Source organism: Polistes dominula, unplaced genomic scaffold, assembly GCF_049000335.1.
Source record: "Polistes dominula isolate Pdom_NZ unplaced genomic scaffold, Pdom_raw_medaka contig_31, whole genome shotgun sequence".
Classification (NCBI taxonomy): Eukaryota; Metazoa; Arthropoda; class Insecta; order Hymenoptera; family Vespidae; genus Polistes; species Polistes dominula.
Genome location: NW_028300925.1, coordinates 2,195,908 through 2,221,902, shown reverse-complemented (window position 1 = coordinate 2,221,902; position 25,995 = coordinate 2,195,908). Strand labels below are relative to the sequence as shown.

The window sequence follows — 25,995 nt, the reverse complement described above, 5'->3', positions numbered from 1 at the left end:
AAATAGAATAACAACAACACACAAGTTTGTCATCAAGTGTTATCATAGAAGAAATAAAACAAAACTGTTCTTTTTTTCTTTTTTTTTTTTTAGCTTGTACGTTTGCAATCCGTATATCAATATCATCTTAGATTTTATTCGAGCGTTATTTATATAATACATATTTAGAATTATTACGACGCATCTACATACAAAACACAGCATATTTGATAATTTTATTTATTTATTTATTTTTTTTTTTTTTCGTAATGTTAGATTAATACGCTTTATTTTTTTTTTTTGCCGAATAATATTTGAATCTAGATTAACAGACAATGTGTGATGATCATTCATGCCTACTGCGATAGAAGATCAAGTCTGATACGATTCCAAATTAGTTACACATAATCCTTTATCAATCTTATTAACCCTTTCGCTGCGAATGCGCCTAAAAATGAAATGCAGCTAGCTGGCGCAATAGTAGGTTGTTTGATTAACGTTCGTAAATCAAATTCACGGCGCTACAAGGCGCTGTTCGCTCAGGGTAAGTGTTCATAGTAGAGCGCCAAAAGGCGCTGTTCGCAGCGAAAGGGTTAATACGTTTACACATACATAATTATATCCATGAAGGAAATAAATGCATGCGCGTTTTTTTCTTTTTATTAACGATTGGTTCAAAAGTGATTTGTCGTTTTAACGCTACACACTTTTGCACAGCACGTACATACACAATATATGTATATATATATATATATATACGTATCATCATCATCAGTCGAAAATAATAATCTTAAACGGAGAATAAATTCATACAGAGCAATGTACATTATGTGCATTAATGTACATACGTATAAAAAATTAGAGATTGTACACGTCAATGCGAAGAATTCATATTTTTTTTACTTTACGACGAAGTTCGAGAAATATAAATTTTTTTTATTTGTTTTTTGTTTGTTTTTTTTTTTTTTTTTTTTTTTTTGAGAAAGATTCCCCACGGATTAAAGCGGAAAAATTGTTTTAACATCCCATAATATAATATAATATAATATATTATATATATATAATATATAATCTTCGATTATAACAATGCACAACGTCGAGCAAATATACAAAGGCTTGTTTGTGTTGTGTTATGTTGTGTTTTTGACTCAACGAAAAAAAAAAACATAATTACAAATACCACTCAAGGAATTGCTTATTAGTTTGATTTTTTTTCTATATTTTTTTTTTTTTACTATTTTTCTTTTTTTTTTTTTTAGAAGAAGAAGAACCAAGCCCCACAGCATCGTATCGGCAAGTACATTTATGTGTGTGTATTATACATATCTACAGGTCTATAATTAAAAATTTTCTTCTTTAAACTTGTGAAAAAAATTGATCTACAAATGTATCATCAACGTACAACTATGTATGTAATTATGTACATCACTGAAATGATTTAATGAAATCATTTTTAAGCACAAAAATTTCCCACAAGTACACTTTTTTTTTTTTTTTTTTTATAATTGTATATATAAAGTGTTTTTTTTTATTTACGATTATTTTTTTCTTTTATCATCCGACTTTTTCTCTTTTCATCTCTATATTTCGTCGTTGTTGGTACAATTTTTAATACTCCTTTTCTTTTCTTATTTTTTTTTCTTAACTTCTTCGTTCGTTATCACACTTTAACGCTTTTTCATCTACGAACATCGATCACATTTTATTATATAATCTTTATCGTACAAAGAGACAAATCAATCATATTTTGACAATATTTAGGCGTGTCATTAAATTGAAAGAAAAATGATTGATAATACAGAGATCTAATAATTTAAATGAAAATTATAAAATAATATAATCTAAACGCGTATTTTAAATTGCTATTAAATCGTATGTGTATTGAATAAGATTTATAAAGAAAATGATAAAAACGTTAAGAAATCTCACCATTACTTCGTTCGAATAAATTAGTTTAAAAATTGTCTTCAAGATATATATCTTATGCACGCACATAGGTTTTATTGCACAATTAATTATGAACAATCATCTAGTTCTTGAAAATAAATTACACTGTGGTAACCGATAGTAATCCCATTAATTTACCACCAGTACCTGGTCCACTTGCACCGACTCTGTTTCCATGTACCAACATTTCTTGTACCGTGGTGAAATCATCTAAAGTTGTTTTTTTGCGTGCCATCTTTTTGTGACTCAATTCAACGATGTTCAGTGGCTTCTTAGTTACCTTATCATCGTTATAATCGCATATCAATAAATCATTATTGTGTTGCAATTGTAATTGTTGTTGCTGTTGTTGTTGTTGTTGCAACATCAATTCTTGTTGTCGTTGTTTACGTTCTCTAGCTCTTTCAAGTTGTCTTTTGCGTTCTTCTTTTGTCCAATAACGACCAACCTTAAAATTAAGAAAATTTTCATTTTCATTTGTAATATTAATTTTTAATAAAATGAAAATTATTGTACAAGATATAGATGACATGTAAATTGACATTTACCTTCATTTCTGACATAGTTTCGTCCTCCGTCGTGTGTCCAGCACGTTCCTCCGAAATTTTAAGAGCTCTATTCCTAAGAATCCGATTTCTAACAGGACGTCTAGCGATGTATCTGGTACCGTCAGCTCTTCGTTTAACTTTCCATTCCATTTGGACTTCACATTTTTCCTCAGGTGGCATCCAAGCGGCCGAAGAACAAACTTGTTGGCTACCGACGAATTGATATTGGGTAAGATTCGGTGCTTGAAAGTTACCATGAGATTTTGATTTCCTAGCTCCACTAGTTTCCTTAGCAGTAAGATTCTTTCGATTGAGCGCTTGTTTGAATAATTGTTGCTGTAATAGCATAGTTTGTTGAAGATTCGCAACATTCGTGTACATAGTGTCAGCAGGTAAGGTACTTCCAGTTGAATCCGTACGATCCTTGTGATGAGACGATGAACTCTTTCTCGTAGTTTGACTTCTGCTACCTTGTTTACCACTGGGCGTCATCGACATGATCGGCATCGGACAATTACAACCCATTTTTGGTTGCTGTTGTTGCTGCTGTTGTTGCTGCTGCTGTTGCTGTTGTTGCTGTTGTTGATGCTGGCTAGTATTTTTTGGTGGACATAAAACTAGAGTACTTTTGTGATGATCTCTCTCACCCTGATGAAGTTCCAACGTTAAAGGATTACTATGGCACGATTCACCTGTATTGTAAGCACTCGAACTATCTTTTTCTTCGCCTGAGCTGTTACTCTTTGAGGATGAGTGCCAAAGTTTCGTTTGATTGCCATGATTCTGTAACTGCTGTGAGTTAGATCCATGATTCATCTGTAACTGCTGTTGCTGTTGCTGCTGCGTCGCCCAATGGTGTTCGTAAGGCGAAGAATAAATTGGTTCGCTGTCGGATTCTGGTATCGTTTCGTAAATGTGTTCGGTTTCGCTCCAAACGTGACTCGAATAAGCTTCCACAAGTTTTATTGTCGTTTGCGAAGGTACCACTTGCTGACCACGCAACGATAAATTATCGATTTTCTTCGAACAATCCTTTATCGCGTCTTGCATCCATTGTTTTCTATCTTCCGTGTGATGAGCAGGTGACGTTGCATTCTTACCTGATTTTTGTGAATTTTGCGATGAACATGTCGAAGATGTGGTCGTTGAAAAAATTGAACTCTGTTGTTGTTGTTGTGGAGTAGGTAATTGTTGCTGTTGCTGCTGTTGCTGCGGTGATTGAGGTTGTTGCAATTGCTGTTGTTGCATGTGTGATGGAATTGGAGGTGGTGCTTTTAATGTCGAAGTATTTCCTCCTTCCGTTTCTTTGGTATGTTCTTCCGTTTGTTGTTGCTGTTGTTGTTGTTGCTGTTGTCGTATAAGTTGTTCGATCATACTATTTTGATAAGCTGGTAAGTTTTCTGGAGACAATGGTGGTGAACCCTGTAAAAAAGAACATAGAAACCAACATTGATTTAATTTTTAAAAAAATTCTAATATTATTAGTAAAAATAATGCATCAATTTTATATTATAAAATACCTGTTGATAAATACGTCTGTCATCGTACTCGTCATCCTGTAATACAATAAGTAATTAATTAATTAATATCAAGATATCCAATACAAATGTAAGTAATTTAAATAAAAAGGATTATTATAATTATATGTACAAGATTATGTTTTATTTTTAAACTGACCTGATAAAGACATCGACTGACTAGTATAGTCACTGCATTCTTGGTCTCGGCAAATAAATTTTCCGTTTGTTCTTTGTTAGCTACATCTTTTCCATTTACCTGAGATAAAAGTTATTAAAAATAAATAAACATAATTATAATATAAATCCCATGAATAATAGGATCATAGTAACGGATTTGTTAAATTTCGTGTAATTGTAGATGAAGATGTACTTTACCCGTAAGATTTGGTCACCTTCCCGTAACCGACCGTCACGGGCTGCTAAGCTTTCAGGAACTATTTCTGAAATATAAACCTCCGTGTCGGCGTCTTCGCTACCGGAACCAGAACTATAGCAAACCGTTAGACCAAGCTTTTTCTGCACTTCCGCTTTTACGTAACGTCACTTCCTGAGAATTTATAAAAATAATATTTTATGTTAGATAGATATATATATATAGCAACAGAAATACAAAATTGCAAGTTTTATGAATTTGTTGAAATTTGAATAAATTTGAAATACTATTGGGATTTGTTTTTATAAGTTTTTCAACATTGATTAGAGATAGACACTAGTATTAATTATTTAATTTATAAATTTATCAATAAAGATAAATAATAGTAAATATTTTGCATATAATATTTTAATTGAATCGCGTTATGTGTATAATAGGAGTTATTTAGATTAGCAAGTCGAATACTACGCTAATTTTACACGGCTTGTTTTATTCAACTAAACAGTGAGTGGTGTCATCTGTGATTATCACAAAATTCTCAACGTAAAAATTAAAGTCCCTACTTCTATATATTTTATATAAAAATGTAACAATTTAAATGATCCAATTTAGCATCACTATTTGATATAAAATTATATTAAATTGGGTTGGCAAGTAAATAATTGCAAATTTGGTCGATAGGTGGCTTTAAAAAATCAGCAATAACTTAATTGCCAACCCAATAATAAAATATAGAAAAATATACCTCAAAGTCGATATCGTGTGCAAGAAAATCCTCGAAACTGTCATTAGTGTTTTCTTCACCACCAAGGGTTCCTGATAATAATTCTTCTTCTTCTACCAAACCAGCCCAATCTGTTTGAACAGCAGTCGATACCAAAGGACAAGACAAGTTTTCTTTTCCTAACTCATCTTCGCTAGTTTCTTTCTCGTTTGTTGTTCCTTCGTTCTTACTAACACTATTACCATGATTTGATCTATCATGTTCCCTCGATGGGGTGTGAATAATTTGTTGTTGATGAGTTGATGGTTGTCTTCTAAGTACCTCGACGATGATCGGTTCTTGTGCCGATTGAAAACAACGTACTGCATCTTCGTGACTCGAGTTAGAAACATCTTGTCCGTTTACCTAAACAAATTAATACAATTATTATTATTATTAATATTATTTTTGAAATATATAGTCGTGCATTATGTACATGATATTAATTTAATGATTTATCATATTAAATATCATGAATGTGATATGTGTACATTAAGTCATTTGAATTCTGAAAAGAATATGGGTATTCTATTGTTAACCTAAAAGATGATTTGATACAAATAAAAAGGAACTAGATTAATAAACTTTTGTATATTAATGTAATATTTACATTTTTTCAATTAAATGAAATATAATATATTACATTTTGTAAAGTTAATCGATAATTCTTGTAAAAAAATATCTTTTTAATATTCCACATAGGAGCCCGTATTTGCACGTATCTCGTAATCAAACATGGCAATGTTTCATGGGAAAACATATTTTTACATTTGATCTCGACAATATATTATTTTCGATTATAATATTCAGATTTATTACTTCTAGAATACAAACATTAATAAAAAATGTGTACACTCTTTAGATAGCACTTTTAAAAACATTCATTTACGTTTTCTCCTGGTTGCATTGCACAAGTGTAGGAGGAAGAGTTGGAATTTTATTTTTCAATATTGAAATCCTATTAAAAGTAAAACAACGTTTGCGTAGAAATATCAATAATAGATCAGAATTATTTCGTATAATAATAAGATAATAAAATAAAGAAATAAAAAATAAAAAAATTATCCTTTACTAGCGTAACGAATGCGTGTAATTTAAAAATCCAACCGAAATGGCGAACATTTTTATAAACGCGTGTTCGTGACAGATTGAAAAAGCGATGGGTAACGATGGAAAATGGGTGGAAAAAAATAAAAAAAAAAAAAAAAAAAAAAGAAAAATTGTCCTGCGACTACTAATTCAACTGCAGACTCGCGTACACATTTAATTGTTCGTTCGATTTAATTGAGTTTTTTTTCTCTCTCTCTCTCTCTCTCTCTCTCTCTTTCTCTTCGGATCCAAAAAATCTACCTTTCTTGTTTTTGGTTATTTTTTAAAATTTATTTTATTGTCAAATTAGTCTCGTTGGTACCGTCCTGTTCGAAAGTATAAAATATGGTGTCATCCACCCTATGCGTGTTTCAAATCATAAAATGTGTGGATACAAATTGTACAGATAAATAAATCGATAGATAAAGATAAAAAGATAAAGATAGATAGATAGAGAGAGGAATAAATTAGTCTAAAGGATTTCTAAATATCGAACGAAAGTACCTACGAACGTAACCACGGAATTAGAACAATGTGGCGTAATCATTTGGGTGGTCATTGATCAACCAGATTGGGGAGAAGGGCTTTTAAATAGTCGAATATTCACCGATCGTATCTCCAATTAAACCTAATTCCTCCCCCGAGGGGCAAGCTAATGTCCGATCAAACATTTACCCTCGCTCGAGAAAGCACGAAAGGATCATTTATATTCTGAGAGAGGGGTAGGTAGGTAGGTAGGTAGGTAGTAGCACAGGTGGGAGACTTAATTTGTCACTAAGTGCTTGGGATTTTAAGGATACCAAATTGAACTTAAAAAGGTACTTTGTATTCTTTACAAAAAAAAGGGTTTTTTTTCTCTACAACGTGTTTCAATTGTTAAATTGTATTTTTGTTTAGGTATGATGCTCTTTTATTAATTTATTATTATTAGTAGTAGTAGTAGTAGGAGTATCATAGAATAATAAAAAAAATGATCATTTTGGTTATCTATATTTTTTGATAAATTGTAGTTCTGTTTAGCATGATGTTCTTTTATTTATTACTATTATAATTATTATTTATTATTATTATATATTTTATATATTATTATTACCATATAACCATTATATAACCATTATATACATTACCATATTACCATTATAAGATTTAATTATATATTATATATAATTATATAAATATTATATATTATATATAATATTTAATTAAAATATGAATTATTATAATATTATAATATTATAATTATTATTAGTAGGGATATCATAGAATAATAATAAAAAAAAAAAACCATCATTTAAATTACCTATCTTTTCATTTTAATTTTATTTTTAAAAATTGCATTACCCCAACAATCTTAATAATATTAAGAACCCCTACTTATTTGTCATAAAGAAGAATTGTCAAGAAAAATAAAATAAATCTTATAATTCGTCTATTGTAATTTTGAAATGTTTGTTTTAACACCCAACACACATATAAAAGAAATCTAAGAAGAAAATAATAAAAGTCATATTCTGCTTTGTAAAACATTAAAAAGAAACGCACAAATTGCTCTTCTCACCTTTCCTTATTATCCTCAAACTAATATTAACAAAGGTATGTACATATAGAGGAGAATAAATCGTACAGGGTGGTTTGAGAATATGGTAAATGGGGTTGGTTGATAAATAAAGTTATATCTTTTCATATCTACCAAACCGTAATCGCATTCTACACTACAATGTGTTTTTAATTTATTATTATTATTATTATTATTATTATTATTATTATTATTATATTGTCTCATATAAAGAAGAAGAAGAACAAAAAAGAGAAAATTGTTATACAGGTATATTAACGTTTTATATATATGCATTAGGATGGTAAATAAGTAAGAAGAGAACGCGGTTATTTGCAATTTCTTTTTAGTCACAATTCTACACCGCGCGTATCTTTTTGCCACCCCCTATTGAAAATAATTAACAAAAGTCATCATAATAAAGCGTATGGAATAACGCGTATTTAGTTTATTTATATCCCTGAATAATAAAACAACGGTAACAACATTGTTCCCATTTTTTGTTCTTCTCTTTTCTTTTCTTTTCTTTCATTTTTTCCTTTTTTTTTTTTTTTTTTTTATTTCGGAGTTAACACACAAGCGATATTTTCTCTCCCCCATTCTATTTCTTTCTCTCTCTCTCTCTCTCTCTCTTTTTTTTTCTTTTAGACTACACTTGAGATTCTATAAAGAATTGTGAGTACTCGTGAAATCGTGGAAGGGTTAAATATACCGCGAATAAATCTCTTCAGAAGTCTATCTCACGCGTACTTTTCTCTTTGTTCATTCTTTACTTCGCTTTCAAGGAAAAACAAAGGTCGAATAGACAGGGTGGTTGGTGATGATGTGGTGGTGGTGGTGGTGGTGGTGGTGGTGATTTAGTGGTGGTAGTAATGTTAACTCTCAAATATAGAAACACGACTATAAAACGGAAAGGAATCTTTTTATCATTCGAATTTTATTCAAACGAATATACTCGACAAAATAAATCACGATTATTATATTTCTACTAAATTCCCCATGGATTATTCGTAAATGGGGGGAGGGAGGATAAAATATATTTAATTTACAAAATTTAATTTAATAGTAAAATATTAAAATTAATTACTATAGTTTTATTTTATTTTTATTTTATATTTTATAATTAAATTGATTAAATTTAATTATTATTTTAATGAATAACAAAAGATGTTTAATTTTTTCGATCCTTAAACCATCACCCATTTTTCAATGATAAAAAAAAAAAAAGCAATGAATATTTTGTATCGTCAACCCTCGTTTCAAATTTTATTTAAATAATATTCAATAATGGTTAAACTTGGTAGCTGAGTTTTAGAAAAAGATGACGATGGGAGTATGTGGTTATGGTATGATGGTATATTCGTTGTTTGATCGTTTGTTGCTTTTTAGTTTGTACGGTGGTCTCTTTTAAGGTGCTTTTGAACTTTTTCCGCTTGTACCTTTTGTAAAACGTTAAAGAAAATCTGTCTGTCTGTCTGTCTGTCGGTCGGTCGGTCTGTCGGTTTTAGCAACGAACGAATTTTCGAATAAATTTGCATACCAAGCGGTTTGCACCACCACTACTAACCACCACCACCACCACTACCAACCACTACCAACACCATTGCCGTTACGTAACGTAAAATTTATATCTTAAGTACGATTTCACAGAGTAAATGTTTCGTCGAGACTGAATTTGTTTCGTTGTAATAGTAATAATAGTAATAGTAATAGTAATAGTAATAGTAGTAGTAGTAGTTGTTGTTGTTGTAATTCTCTTCTTGCTGGAGGTATCTTGGGCAGACATTAAAATTTATGTCGGTTATTAATATTTCCTTGACTATCCGTTGACTACTCGCCTACTAAAACGTTAGAGCATCTTTATTTGACGTAATAAAAAGAATTCTGAATAAAGGAAAGAAAGAAAAGGAAGGGAAAATATGAACTGGACAAAATAGTTGAGGAGATGGGGTGGTAAGTACGAAAGAAAATTTCTGTTCATTTTTTTGAGAACTGGTAAGATAATTAAAATCGTTGATTATGTAACGTGGTTTAGTTAAATTCTTTCAAAAGTAAAAATCAAAATATTAATTACTAAATTCAATTAGTTAATTAGATACTAAGACAATTTATTAATATAAATATTCGTATAAAATTAATAATTATTGTAATTATTTATTATTTTTTGTTTATTATTAAATAAATATTAAAAATTAATAATATTAAATTAGAAGAAAATTCCTTAATAATATATTTTATACATATTATATATTATATTAATTAATATTTAATAAATATAATAATTTATTATTATAAATTATTTATAATTTATTAAATACTAATTAATATAATATATTATATTATATATATTTTTTTTATTTTTTGTATTATATTTATATTAAATTATTAATAATATATATAATATATTATATTTAACTTAACACATAAATAAGTAAAATAAAGTAACATAAATAATAATATAATAAATTAATTATATAAAATATAATTAATTAATAAACTATCACAAAAATATTTAAATTAAATTAAAAAAAAATATATATATATATATATATATACATATATATAATAAAAATAAATTACCATAAAATTATACGAGATAAAAATAAATAAAATGAATTATCCAAATCAAAGAATAAATGAAAAACCTACGACTACATAGAAACGTTCGTTTTAAAATGGAATAACGAAATAATATATATTTTTTTTTTGTCATTATCGAAAATCCTACAAAAAAAAAAATAAAAAGGGAATAAAAATTGAGGACAAGAGTTTTAGTTCTTTGGCACAGACGGTGATTTGGCATCTTGATGTCTTCCATTTGTTGCTCGAGAGAGCTTCGGGGAACGATGAGATCGAAACTTAACGCGATGTTTCCAACAGTAGTGTACTAATACTTTCTCTTTATTCTTTTTCAACGAATAAAAGAAGACGTCGACAAAGCTATAGGGATTTCGTCGTCGTCGTCGTCGTCGTCATCGTAGTCGTTGTGAAGATCGGATAAAGGGCCTTCCTGCTTCTGCTTTCCTGCCTGCCTGCTTGACTTTAGTCACCACCCTTTTTCAGACGTATCTACTGTTAAACTCGATTAGGAAAGAGATAAGAGCATTTTCACTCGTTCAAAAAAAAAAAAAAAAAAAAAAGGAAAAAGTTCGACAGAATGTGTGAGTGAGTGAGTGAGTGAGTGTATGAGTGAGAAAGAGATAGATAGATAGATAGATAGATAGATAAAGATAGAAGAAGAACCGTTTCAATCATTTTAACGACGAACGAACGAACGAACGAACGAACGAACGAATGAACGAACGAATGAACGAATGAACGAACGATCGATAAAGCGTTCTACAACACAGATGCAATTATGATAGTAATAGATGATGATAGGCGTAGACCATAATTTCGCTTTAAACGAACAGGCAGAGATACGTTAATAACGCTCATCAAACCATAATTATTATTGCTAGTTCATATATTACGCGTCTGACGAGATTCCCCAAATTTTTATAATATCCTTAACACCCACTCACGCAACCCCTTTCTCATGTGACCATTTCATGAAAATTATTGATTATCTAATTTTGAGTGTAATTTATAGAATAATTTTATGATATTCTATTATATTTAGGATGTGTTAGTTTTAAGGTGAAGATATATGTATGGTTTAGAAAAATTATAGAAGTTATTTAAATAATGGAATATGGATTGATTTAATTGGACCAAGTGTTACGATAATATAATTATTATATATAATATAATTTATTTAAATATATACAATATATATTATAATAATATAATAAATTAATATAATTACAATATAATTTAAATATATAATTAATTATATATATTTAATTTTTATATATAATTTACAGTATAATATTTATATATTTTATATTTAATATTATATTAACTATAATATTTTATATATTTAATTTATATAATTAATTCTTTCTTTATACATCCCTTAGGGTTTTTCACTCGTTATTTGCACCAATCGCTGCGTAACGAGCTAACGCATTATATAATTAATTATATATTATTATTATAATATATATTATATTTAAATCTTCAAACTTTAAATCATCTATCAAACTTTAAAAAATAAATAAAATGAACAAACACACACACACACACACACACAGTCCCATTAAAATCTCGATATTTAATTGTACTTCAACGAAAAGTACAATACATACAATCAAATCGAAGTGTCAATGAACAAATATTACGAGATATGAAACCAGATGGTTGGAGGATTATGCGTGAGAGTTAAAATTATTTACACGAGTTATGAATTTGTATTTGTACGTCACATATAAAAGAAACCCCTGAAAAAAAAAGAAATAAAAACATGCGGTAACGAGGGAAATGGGCCATGGATCATTTCTTCTCACCCCTTTTTCTTCTCTTTCTCTCTTTCTATCTATATATCTATCTCTCTCTCTCTCTCTCTCTCCTCACACATATATACATATATACACACACACGTACATTATCTGGTAGGAAGAGGAAGAAGAGAGGAGGAACGAAATGAAACGCCGGCCGTTCGTGAAACGTGACACCGACAATCGCGATAGAGACACCTCTGACAGCCGTCAAGAGCGGACAGGGAATCCCATTGGATGGATGGCAGGCAATTTAAAATACCTTATCGCGTTTCGCCTAACTCCTCTATACCACACGTTACCGCGAGCTGTCCGTATTATTATTTGTACGATACATGAGAAATATCTTCTGTTTCTCTCTCTCTCTCTTCATGAACACTAACATTATTACCAGATATTAATAAATACGCTAAGACCCATTATTCAATAGTGTACGTGTAAGTGTGAGTATATGAGTGTTATAGTTTGCGCGTGTACGAATTATAACACGTGGGTTTTCATTATTCTAACTGTTATTATAAATCCTATTTATAATCCGTGATTGTTTTTGCAACGATATGATTATCTCTCTTTAGTTATTATTATTATTAATAATAGTAAGGTATATATATACTATAATATAATATAATATTAAATAAATATATAAGTTATTATATATAATATAACCATCTAGTTATTATAATTAATACTAATAATTATATATATATATATAGTAATATACTATAATATTAATATACATAATAGTAATATACAATATATATACTATACTATTATATATAGTATACTATATAATATACTAATATAATATAATATAAAATAACTATATATAATTTAGTTAATATTATAATTAATAATATTAATTTCACATTCCATGATATTATCATTATTATTGTTTCTAGTTAAGAAAATTATATTTGTTTTTATTTGTTTTACCTTTTCAAAATATGTTATAGGATATTTGTATTTTATCGTACTATCGACTTCAATATATTTATCGATTAATTTGGTATCATTTAAAACAAGTATGTGTACTTCCATTTCTCTATGGGGGATAAAATCGAAACAATCGTCATTGTTTTATTTTAAATCGATATCTAATGCGAGATATAATATCGAGTTAATCGGATGTGTATTAATACACATATACACATATATTCTGATGTATTTCTGAATACATAAAAAAAAACATTTTTTTTTATTTTTACAAACGTCATGTTTTTGACTTCTGTTTATTAAAGTCTTGAGATTTATCTCGTAAGTATTACAACTCGAAGGGATGTAACTTTTGATAGTAGTGGTATACGTTCTACATTGGTTCAACGAAAGAGAGGATGTAGGAGAACGCGTTATTCGGTTAATTGAAACTCGTGTCATCTCGTGTAAGCATACATATGTGTAGGTATATGCACGTGTATTTGTGTGTATTTGTTTCGTAGGTTTTATTGCGTCTAACTCGCGAAACACATTTTACTGTCAACCGTAAATAGAATTACGAGAATGTTTGTTCGACCAATGAGAGTCTCGTTTTTCGCGATTTCTACGAGTATTCCAAAGTTTCTCGTTTTTCACATTAATACTTGTTTGTCATTAGATTTGATTTAGATTGCTTTATACGTAAAAATTCGGGCATTGTAAAGATTATTGATTTTGTCAGGATTTTTATTTTGGGTTAGATTTAAAGAAGTATTTTCGTCTCCAAATACCTTGAATAAAACCTTCAGAGTATTGTGAATAAACCCAGATAAAATTCTCTTTCTCTCAAAAAAAAAAAAAATAAAAAACCTAACGCAATTTAAACCCAACCTCTGACAATACAATTTGTTAATAAGAATATTAATCAATCAATATTTACCATATTATTAAATTATATTTCTACCTCGAAAATGTAATATTCTCTAAATAATATTATATAAGAATAAAATTGTAATATTTCAAACACCTACTTCGTATGCGTATATTCTCACGTAGTTAAATATGAAATGTTATTGTTAAAATAAATAAACATACGAAGTATTATTATAATACAACAAATGTACGATAATTTTATATAAAAGAAAATTTACAATATTTTTCAATAAGTAATTATTTATATAATCATTTAAACGCGCGAATATATTTTCATAATTAATATTGCTCTTGGAACAATCAATAATTATTAAATAAAACGAAGACGTGACGTGACGTGATTCGTATGAACACGTTGATGGGTTAAAAGGTAATGTTTATCAATTGTAATACTGTTGAATTTCTGTAATGTAAACTGTACACATTGATTTCTCGGCTTTTAAAACGTGTCTCATTAAATCGTCCTTGTCTAACAGAAATCGTTTATCAAATGGAGACATATGTTATATTATCATGAATATAGTTAGTTGCTATAACGAACGGGATAGGGGTGGGGGTGGGGGGTGGTAACGTTCTTTTGCTAATAAATGAAGATCTAAAGTACGATATATTACATTGCATGAATGGAAACACTTCTATTATTAGTGTAATATAGTAGTCGATAGGCTTTCATCACATTTTGCCCAACAGTCATATCGATGAATTTCGATTCTCTGAGTAATGAAGCGAACTGCATTAATCGATATGTACTTGATTCACAACCATGCTATGCATGTTCATCGTTTGTACACGCATCGTTGCTAACATTTAACACAAAATTTCTATAATTTCATTGAACCACACATTTATATATACATACACATACACATATACGCATCACTAATTTACTTTAACTACATCAAACACTTTCAATATATTTTTGACGTTTTAGACATATATTTACATTATTGTAATATTTCTAATATAATTTAATAAATACAAATTCTATTAAAATATTTTAAAATATTTTACTCTTAAGTGTTTTATAATAAATACAAATTATTAATTAATACATTAAAATATTATCCATATTGCAATATTACTTTTCACGTAAAATACGTAATGGACTCATGTGGTTTGAATCTTGACAAAATTTTCATTTTATATTTTGGAAATAAAATAATTCACGATAATTATTAAAAAAAAAAAAAAAACAAACAAACAAATTATTATTCGTAAATATATCGTTTCGTTAAAATGACTCTTTGTAATTGAACGTTTTTGAAAACAACATTGCTTTATAAACGTTTCCCTTTTCCTCCTGTGTTTCCTGACACTTTAAACCTTTCGAATATAACGTTACCCGTTTAAATGTCCTCTCGAATTTATTTCCAAACAATATAAATAAATGATTAACGTTAAATGTACACCGTGACACCGATCAAATGATCCTCGGTCCTGTAATTTAAAAAAAAAAAAATTCAGTTTAAAATATATAAAATGTATATATCAAATTCATTTCTAAATATAATAACATTGTCAACTATCCAATTAGATTAAAATTTCATTTGATATAACAAAATGTGTTCTTTTATAAAGTGGTCATTTGATGTGTCTCGATAAATTCAGTAGTAATAAACGTGCATTATATCATAATCGATGTAACAAGTTAGAAAATAAACATAATATGATGGAAGACAACGTATGCAGTACACTTAAGTAAATTTCCGATCAATCAGGAATTCCATTCTGTCTCCATCGACGTTTGAGGAGGCTTAACAGGGGGTGAGTGGGAGGTTAGGTTCGGGGGGTGGGTGGGTTGGTTTGATACGCGAGGGTTGGTTCATCGAACAACATGCCTATTGGTCGGTATTACCGCATGTCCATTCGACGAAATGGTCGTGGTCACATAGCTCGCATAACTTGCCGTTGTCATCGACATTGTTGCGGCGCGAGATGTTCTCTCACCACCCTTTCTGTCCACCCCTTTATACATATATGTTCGTGGTCCTGTGAGAGAAAGAGAGAGAGAGAGAGAGAGAGAGAGAGGGTCAAGCAAAGGGAGTATGTGTACTCAGAGAGAGAGAGAGTGAGAGTGAGAGAGAGAAAGAGAGATTTGAGGATTGGAAGGAAGGGTTTCAACGTCAGAGTAGCGGAACCATTTTCGTCCGTTTGCGGTTACGCAGCCAAACCTATGCGGTATGGGTACACCTGAAACCGGACCAGACACACAGCAACCTATGATCGTAACGTGCATTAGAATCTCATCCAAATAAACCCTTCCTTATACGGAATATAACGTTTGCAACATTGAATCCTATTGCACAGATGTGCAATACAATATTATCTTCAACGATTAGAAATGATTTGAGTATTACGTAAGTAAGTACGTATTATTATTATTTTTTTTAATAAAACTATAAATCTTATTTTGTAAGGAATATTATTTGAATTATTATTAATTATTTATATTATATTTATAAATATACTTTTGTGCAATACAACATTTCGATAAATTAGAAAATATTATATTATATTTTCGAATACTACGTTGTAAAAATAACACATTTTATTTTATAAGGAATATTATTTAAATTAAAATTAATTATTTATAATATATTAAAGTGTATGTATAAATAAGTTTTTGCAATACAACATCTGGATCAATTAGAAAATATTATATTATATTTTTGAGTACAACGTTGTATGAAACTTCATAGAAACAACAAATATTATTTAAATTATAATTAATTATTTATATTATATTATATCTTGGAGTATTATGAGTCGTATGAAACTTCTTAGAAACAACAAATATATTTCCATAAGGAATATTATTTAATTACAATTAATTATTGATATTTTATGGAAAAGAAGTTATGTGATTTAAATAAGAAACAAAGAGCATTGAAATTGAAAGATTTAATATTACCAACGATGGCAAAATTTACATCGAGGAAGTACGGATTTATCATTTGGAATGAAAAATTCGCAGAATTCAAAGTAGAGAAAAGTTTCGCAGGGAATTTTAATCAATCGTTTGAAAGGGAATATCATTTACGTAATATGAGTTTTGTATCCTAATCACGTATCACGTTTATCATTCAAACGAATTACGTATCGATACGAAATTCGGTATCACCCAATATATACAGGGTGGTTCATGAATTCACGATAACAAATTAAAAAATAAAAGTTCATTATATTTATGTAATAGTTTAGAAATTGTTATCGAACTATTATGGAATGTGAGATAGTTCCTGGATTCCACGCAAATACCTAAAATTCTGTTACAATAACTTATATTTTAAGAGACATGGTAATCAATAAATTTACGACATATATATATATAATATATCTTCGTTACCTAGTGTTCGAACAAAATGGCATGCATGTAAAATCATTTAATTGATTAAAATTTATTTAAAAAAAAAAATATGATATAAATTAATTATATTATATTTAAAATACGAAGAAACTTTTTCCCCAGAGGTTATATATATATATATATATATTATTACATTTGACATATTGCGAAAAAAGGGGTATAAATTAAACATTTATACATGTATATATACATATATTCTCTCGAAAGGATCAAATTCATTCATATCCCAGGAGAAGGTAGTATACAAATGGTTAGAAAGGGGAGGTGGTTCTAAGAAAAAGGAGTTTTCTCCCGCAAAACGCGTAGGAAGTAAGTTTACTCAACCTAACGACCGTCATGTCCTATGCAAACTCGACGTTCCGACGGCAACGTAACTTTGCTCTCGTGTGATGATAAACGTAGAGAAAGAGTAGGAGTAACAGGAGAAGGTGGAAGAGGAGAAAGGTCGGAAAAACGAGCGTAAATTTTCTGCAATCCATGCGGAAAAACGACTCGAGGGATTTTCCGTCTCCTTCGTCGTCTTCTTCGTCATCGTAGTAGTAGTAGTTCTTCGAGCCCTTTTTCCAAAGGTATATATATATATATATACATGTATATATTCTTCTTCCTTCTGATTTTGTCCCTTTCCCCTCCCCCCCCCTCCCCCACTTCTCTTCTTTTCCATATTTTCTTTTACTTATTTTTAACTCCCCACACCTTTCTATTTTTCTTTTGGTTGTACATTTGTTTTTTTTTATTTCCACCCCCTCCTTATACCCGATAGAACATACGTAATATAATATTTCCTAATAGATCCCAATCATGGGTATTAACGAACGGTTCCTGTATCGGCTATATGTCAATCACAGAACTTTGCTTGACACACGAGAACACATGGGTGGTATATGTGAACAGAGAGGGGTTACGATATATGATTTCTATCTCTCTCACTTACTCTCCCTTCGTCTTAACACGTGACAAACTCAATTGTACGGGACGTATATGACGAGTTAATTATGTTACTTCGATCGTAGCTAAAAATCGAGAGAGAAAGTCTTAAGTGTGATTACAATCAAAGACTACAAATGTGTTGATAGTTACTATGTATTACGTGTTTATGCGTGTGTGTTAGAATATTGCGGATACGTGTGAGTATAATATTACATTTGTAATACGTAGATCAATTCGACGTTCTGTCAGAAACACGAGGTTGGAATGATTAAAGGAGACAACGCAACACATGCGTAGGTGATGGTTGGTTGGTTGGTTGGTATTGATAGCAGTTATACGAACTTGAATTTAAAATTCTAAAATCGATCTTAGTTTGAATTTGAAAGAAGTGCCGCCTGTATGTTTTCGTCTCCCCCCCGCCTTTTCCTAAAAGTTGACGAGGGAGACAAAAAAAAAAGAAACAAAAATCGATGATAAAGGGAAAAGAATGATGTTCCGTTGAAGTTGAAAAAGAAAAAAAAAGGAAAAATCAGCCGATTCTAGGGATATTTTTTTTTTGCCGAGTCAAGGGGTTTGGCAATGCGTAGGCGGAACTCTACTCCTCCTACGAATTTTAAATTTTGTTTGACGTTGCGCGAGAAAATTTCTACGTCGGCAACGAGACGAGAAAGAAGAAGAAGAAGAAGAAGAAGAAGTGGAAAAAAAAGGAGAAGGGCAAAGAGTAAGGGAGTAACAGTATGCAAAGGTTTTTGACTCGATTCGATTTCATTCGATTCAATTCTACGAACTCGAAATCGCAACCCTCTCTCTCTCTCTCTCTTACTCTTGAAATATCACTGGGTTTGTTTGTAGGGAACACCAAAGATCTAATTTATTCGTGAATGATATAAATGTGATACCTGCTTGGGTAGACAGAATTTGTTTGTATTACGAATATAAGTCATAAATTTGATCGTAGTTCAGTAAAAAAAAAATAAAAAAAAAATTTATTTCGATTAAAATTCCCCCCCAAAAATGGCCCATTCGTTTATTTAACAGAGGTTCGACGTGTACGCAGCATTGAATTTTGAATAGAAAGAAATAAATAATAAATGAAAAATGTACAGTTTTTAGTTTTGTATCTATATTAAAAAATATAAATATTTGATTTTCTCTATAAAATAACAAAGATAATTCTTTTTAATATATAAAACCCATATATTATATTATTTATAAGATATATAAATTATCATAAAAATTAAGTGCAACAAAATGTAAATGTGTGTGTATCAGAGAATTAATAATAATATTAAAGTGATATTGTGTTGTATTATTAATAATATTTCTAAAATAAATTTGACCTGTCAAAATTTTACCATTCAATTATAAAGTAAACTTTCGATACAATAAATGTCTAATCTTTTGATTTATTTGACTATAAACGAAAAAAAAAAGAAAAAAAAGAAATTAAATTTCTCATATGCAATTACAATATCACCAGATTGATTTATTTCCTCGAACGGTTAATATTAATCCGAACAAATGAGTTTTAAACGTACCTCAACGAGTATTTCGATAGATGAAAAACGTAAATATTTCAAGGAAATGTTTATTTCTGAAGAGGTTTTGGTAATCTCGTTGAAATGAACTTTCCCATTTCTCGTTTTGAATTTGTGTGGTTGAGAGAAGTGTATTTCTCATTCTTTTTTTTTTTACTCTTTCTCATTCATCGGTAGAACGATAGGATTTTAAAAATGATCCGTCGTATCAAGCGAACTGAAAGCCACACAACCACCATAACCATCATCACCAGTAGTAGTTAGGTATAGTTACAGAACGATTTTATATGAAAACAATTGATAACGATCGAAGTGGCCCCCCGACCGATGCCAATTAAAATTTCCTCGTTATGTGAGATTATACTTGAACTTTCATCGTCTCCGAATATGAGAGGAGTACCCTACGATCTCGAAAGGGAACTTACCGATGTATTTTTTCATATATACGTTATGTTACAATTATAAGTTTAATATGGGGATACTTTTATAATCTAAAATATCTCATTATTTTCTATCAATAAAATTATTGTGATTTTTTTCGATAAATTAATTATTATTAACAATGGTGATAACACTTATTTTAAATGATTTGAAATTCATTTTGAAAATAATTACTTTCAAATTAAAATATGTATATATATATATAATATTAATTATGTAGTTATATTATTTTAATTATATTATTATTATTATTATATTATATTATATTTAATTTATATTATAAGTTAATAAAATAATTCATATTATTTACAATTTTATTTTATTTATAACTATTAGAATAGAACTATTTTTTTTTTTTAATTGAAACTAATGTATACTGTGATTTGTTTCATAGATGAATAATTTAAAATGACTCAATTAAATTAACATTATTTTAATTTTAATTAATTACCAAGTTTATTAATTATATCACATACCCATTGGACTTAAAATATTTCCATAAAAAATAATCGTACAATTTAAAACGATATCAATAAAAATAATATATAATTTGAAATATATAATAATAAATGATACGTTCATATCTAATCAATGTCAATTTCCTTGGATAATATCTTTATATATCTTTATAACGAACGAAACTTGAATAAAGTGAGATGAAGATGAAGATGAAGAAGAAGAGGTGAACATTTTGACACTTTCGACGACATTGAAACGTGGAAAAATATTCCAATTTTCTTCCCCTCCTTCTCCACCATCTCCTAGCTCGTTGGATGTTGACTGACTGAGTGACATTTTTCAAATTAGAATCATGTTTTCCTTGATGCTCTTTCTTTTTTTTTTTTATTCTTCATTTTATTATACCCATACACCCCTTTTTTTCTCTCTCTCTCTCTTTTTTATTCATGGTATTTTAATTTTACCATTGAAACGTGCGTCTATACATATATACGTGTGTGTTTATCTTTCGTGTTCTTCTCATCTAGTTTAATAATACACATATATCTATATATATTCACATACACATATAAATATATTTATATGAATGTGTAGATGTGTATTTCTTCTCGCCACGCCTCACTCATTCTCATCACTGTTCATACTGTAATACTACTCGTTATCGATCATCGAAGCTTTGAATGAAGTTTTCCATTGGCGCGTATTAATAAGCGTAATGAATGAAAAAAAAAAGATAGAAGAAAAATAGAAGGGAAAAGAAAGAGAGAAGAAGAAGAAGCAGAAGAAGAAGAAGAAAAAAAATACAACAAAGCAGAAAATGACGTTCGATGAAACTACCCACCCCCTATTGAGAATTCATTAAGCTGAGAATAACTTTGAATTTATCGAATTAATTACATATTACGTATGTATATTGTATTTTAATTGGCTTCTATCAACATAATATTGGTTTTTTAATTTTTTTATATTTCAATATTGTTTAATATAGTATTTGGAATATGCTATTATTTTTTTTATATTTATATTTATATAAATGTTTTTTGTTAATACTTTTTTTGTAGAAGTTTTTTAATATACACAAAAATTTGTATTCATTATAAAATTTGTATTAGTAGAATATTTTTAAATATTATTAGAATTTTGATTTATTAAATTATTAGAAATATTATTATTCTTATTAAATATCCTACAATATAATTTTGTACACAAATTTTTTAATTCATATATTTATTATAAAAATTTATTATATAAATCATATTTATTATATAGTAGAATATTTTTAAATATTATTAGAATTTTGATTTATTAAATTATTACACATATTATTATTAATTATCCTACCGTATAAATTTGTACAAATTTTTAATTTGTATTTATTACAAAATTCCTGCGAGTAGAATATTATTAATATTATTGAAATAAAATTATTTTAAATATTTATACGAACACACATTCTACTTTTGTACAAATTTTTTAATTTGTTTTTATTATAAACATCCTAGAATAATTTTCTGCAAATAAACATTTGAATTTATTGCAATATTACAAAATTCTACGAATAGAATGTGAATACATTTTTTCTTTTTCATCTTATTTTTTTTTTTTTGTTTAAACTATTTAACATTTTTAACGATATCGAAAACTCGAGTAAAGAAAACGTGCAAACGGAACTACGTTACAGGATGATTTCGTTAAAAGGAGGTAAAACGGTCGCACAGACTCATTAATTATTCATGTAATACTGGTTAAAGTAACTTTATTGCGTTGATGCAAGAGACTTGCAAGCAAGGTTGGAAGGTAAGTAAAGGGAGGGGGGGGGTGGGAGGAAGAGGGTTGTTCGAGGGTGGCTTTAACGTCTTCCCGTATTTATCCGTAATCCTCTGCTAACGACGTTATCAATTCTTTTTTAAAACCTCCCCTCTCCAACCTCCAACCCCCAACCCTCAATCCCCACTCTTCCCCTTTCTATTCTCTTCTTTGGAAGAATTTTCTGAGACCTAACTAGATAGTGTGCCACATTTTCATTCTTTTCATCTTTTTCACGACGAGAAATGAGATATTTTTTTATTAGACAAATAAAAGAGTACGATGAAAAAAGAAACAATATATTATTAGCTTATTATTATTAGTTTTGTTAAATGAAGAATCTTTTTCTGTTTTTATTGCTTTTTTTTTTTTTTTTTTTTTTTTGATAAATCAAAGTAAATTTATTTAATATGTAAAGTATTTTGATTTCAATCGTTTGAAAAAATATGAAAACAAAAATTAATATCTAACCAAGTGTTTCATTATCTCAGATCATAGATTATTAAATTATCGAGAAAAGTAATAATAATTAAAAGCTTACAATTAATATATTCAAAGTTATATTATTTCTTTTTTTTTTTTTATGTACTTTATAATATATATATGTTCTTTGATCCACCCTATAATACGTAAATCTTCTTTTTGTTTTTAAATAAAAATAATTTTATTTGTGCTATGAAACGCGTTTTGATTTCAATCCTTTGAAAAAATTTAAATTAAAAATTAAAAGAAAAATTAACGTATAACAGGGTGTTTAATTATCTCAGATCATAGATTAATAAATTATCGAGAAAAGTAATAATAATTAAAAGCTTACAATTAATATTCAAAGTTATATTATTTATGCAATTTATAACATATGTTTTTTTGGTACACCAATAATACATAGAACTTCTTTTTATTTTATTTTTTTTTTGTAAATCAAAGTAAATTTATTTGCTATGCAACGTGTTTTGATTTCAATCCTTTTGAAAAAATATAAATTAAAAATAAAAAAATTTTTAAAACAAAATTAACATATAACAGGGTGTTTAATTATCTCAGATCATAGATTAATTAAATTAAATTAATATTCAAAGTTATATCAATTACACACATTAAAATACAATCTTTGATCGATTTATAATATGTAATATGTGTAAAGTGAGGTTATGTATACATAATTTCTGTCTTTCTCTTCACTCGATTGCAATTCCGTTCAACCGTTCACGAGTATACTTGTCCTCGTTTCAAAAATTCCCTTTCTCTTTCTCTCTCACTCTCTCTCTCTTCCTCTCTCTCTCGTGTACTTTCGTAAGTGCTTAGACATCTTCTTACCTTACAGCACCGCAATTACGAAGAAAGGGAGAGAGAGAGAGAGAGAGAGAGAGAGAGAGAGAGAGAGAGAGAGAGAGAGAGGGTAAGAAGGGGTTACGTCGTAATATGTTTTGGAATATGTAATAAGCACCACGTGCACGAAACTCCAATTATCCGCTAGCCCGTTGTAACGATAATTCGTGCATTACTATACTAGTTGCTTTAAACACCTAACCCTTTTATTTCTCACCCCTTTTATCACCCCTACCTCATACTCCAATCGTCCACCTCTCTTTCTCTTATTCTTTTTTTTTTTGTACAGTTTTTACACTCATTTTCTACCGCTATGGGGAGAGACAGGTTACATGGGTTTTATTCAGAATTTATGAAATAATTGAAAAAACTTTTTGAGTTTTCTCTCTCTCTCTCTCTCTCTCTCTCTCTCTCTCCAGTTCTCTCTTCTCTTCTCTCTCTCTCTCTCTCTTTTTCCATTAATTAGTTATCAAGAATCGAGTTTGTACAACGGTGGAAACTAGCTCGAATAGTTAGAGATATTTAACTTGTAACGACCACTTAAACGCGCTCCCGTACAGGAATTGGGAATTCGGTAGGAAAGCAAACGCTTCGTTCTCTCTCTCTCTCTCTTTCACTCTCGCGGATTATGGGAAGAATGTGGACCGTTTGGTTTAACGTTAATTAACAGATAGCACGAGTTTGAAATTTTGGATTTTCAGGAAGATTCTCTGATATTTACTTACTTATAGTGAGAAACATTAATAATGTATATTTAATATTATATATATATATATAAAATGTAATTATATATTCTTATTAATGTTGAAAATATATTTAAAATATTTTTAATTATTATAATAAATCGTTCTCACCATAATTTTTATTTTAACGATGAATATATAAAATTATGAATTTGTTGTGAAAATGTTTGATTAAATTTTACAAATATCATATTCGAAAGTAGGATTGTTAACATAACCTCTTTTTCATTTCGAATACACCGAGAATCAAAAGAAAACTTTAATAAATTCAATCGAAAGTTTTATTACGAGAAAACATATCGATCAAAACAGAACGATTCAACGAATCACTTTTGTTTTCATTGGTAATTCAAGTGTTGAACACAAAAAAGGGGAGAGAAAAAAAATATTGTAAAAAAGGGAAAGTATAACGAAGTGTGGTGTCCATGATAGAAAAAAAAAAAAAACAAAAAAAAAAACAAAAAATAAATGGAAAGATGGATAAGCGTTGACGTTAGTCAAAACATTCGTAATAGAGGAAGAAAACCCTCACATATTTCCACCACCACCACCAATCTTTTCTACAACCTTTTTTTACCCTTACCATCATCTTCTTTATAACCTAACCTAACCTAACCTAACCTACCTGACTACCCCTTTCTCGACCTTTTTACAGTCTTCCCTCTATTTTCCTTTTTTTTCCTTTCTCATTTTCTTTTTTCTCTTGTCCTTTTTTTCTTTTTATTCGACGAGACTTGAAACCATCGATCTCAATTCCACTACTAGCAAAGATAATCGTCGTTTTAACCGCTTATTTCCCGCCCTTTACACAATACGTCTGGGGGTTGGTTTCTTGTTGTGCATCGATCACAAGTGATTAACTCGAATAATTAAACGTCAGTTTAATTCTCATAGATTGTCCAATAGATAAGAGAGAGAGAGAAAGAGAGAAATAAAAAGAGAAGAAAACAAAAAGAAGAATCATTGTTTATTAAATTACTTATTTTTATAATTTATTACAAGTGTATATACATATATATAAATTATTGTAATTTAATTATAAAATAAATTGGAACTTAGCGCATTACACATCATAAATTTATGAAAGGTTTAACACATATAAAGTATAAAATTATATAATACACGTATATTATTTTATAACAATTGATATTATTAATATTCGAAAATTTGTCACATTTTCAATGGACTATTATAAATCAAACTTTGATGATTTTAGTTAGTATAATATCGATAGTCATTCAACGATGCGTTAACGATCGAAATAAAATGTTACGATTTAACAAGCAGTTTTCTAAAGTTTATTTTACCACACTCTATTACATAGCTATATATATATCTATCTTATTCTTACTTTCACTTTCTTCTTCAATTTCCCTCATCGGAG

General features: G+C 28.8%; 2 protein-coding genes across 2 annotated transcripts in view; one reads left to right on the top strand and one right to left on the bottom strand.

Moving 5' to 3' along the window:
• The window catches only part of LOC107064664 (uncharacterized), a 183,496-nt gene that overhangs the window by 139,616 nt on the left and 17,885 nt on the right, over window positions 1-25,995 (top strand). The window lies entirely within an intron of this gene.
• On the bottom strand, window positions 1,187-15,958 carry Slip1 (SLo interacting protein 1). Its single transcript, XM_089171069.1, is given in 8 exon segments — window positions 1,187-2,374; window positions 2,475-3,896; window positions 3,995-4,030; window positions 4,152-4,250; window positions 4,370-4,507; window positions 4,509-4,541; window positions 5,113-5,496; window positions 15,854-15,958. Coding segments are annotated over 8 exon segments (2,526 nt in total). The 5' UTR covers window positions 15,920-15,958; the 3' UTR covers window positions 1,187-2,026.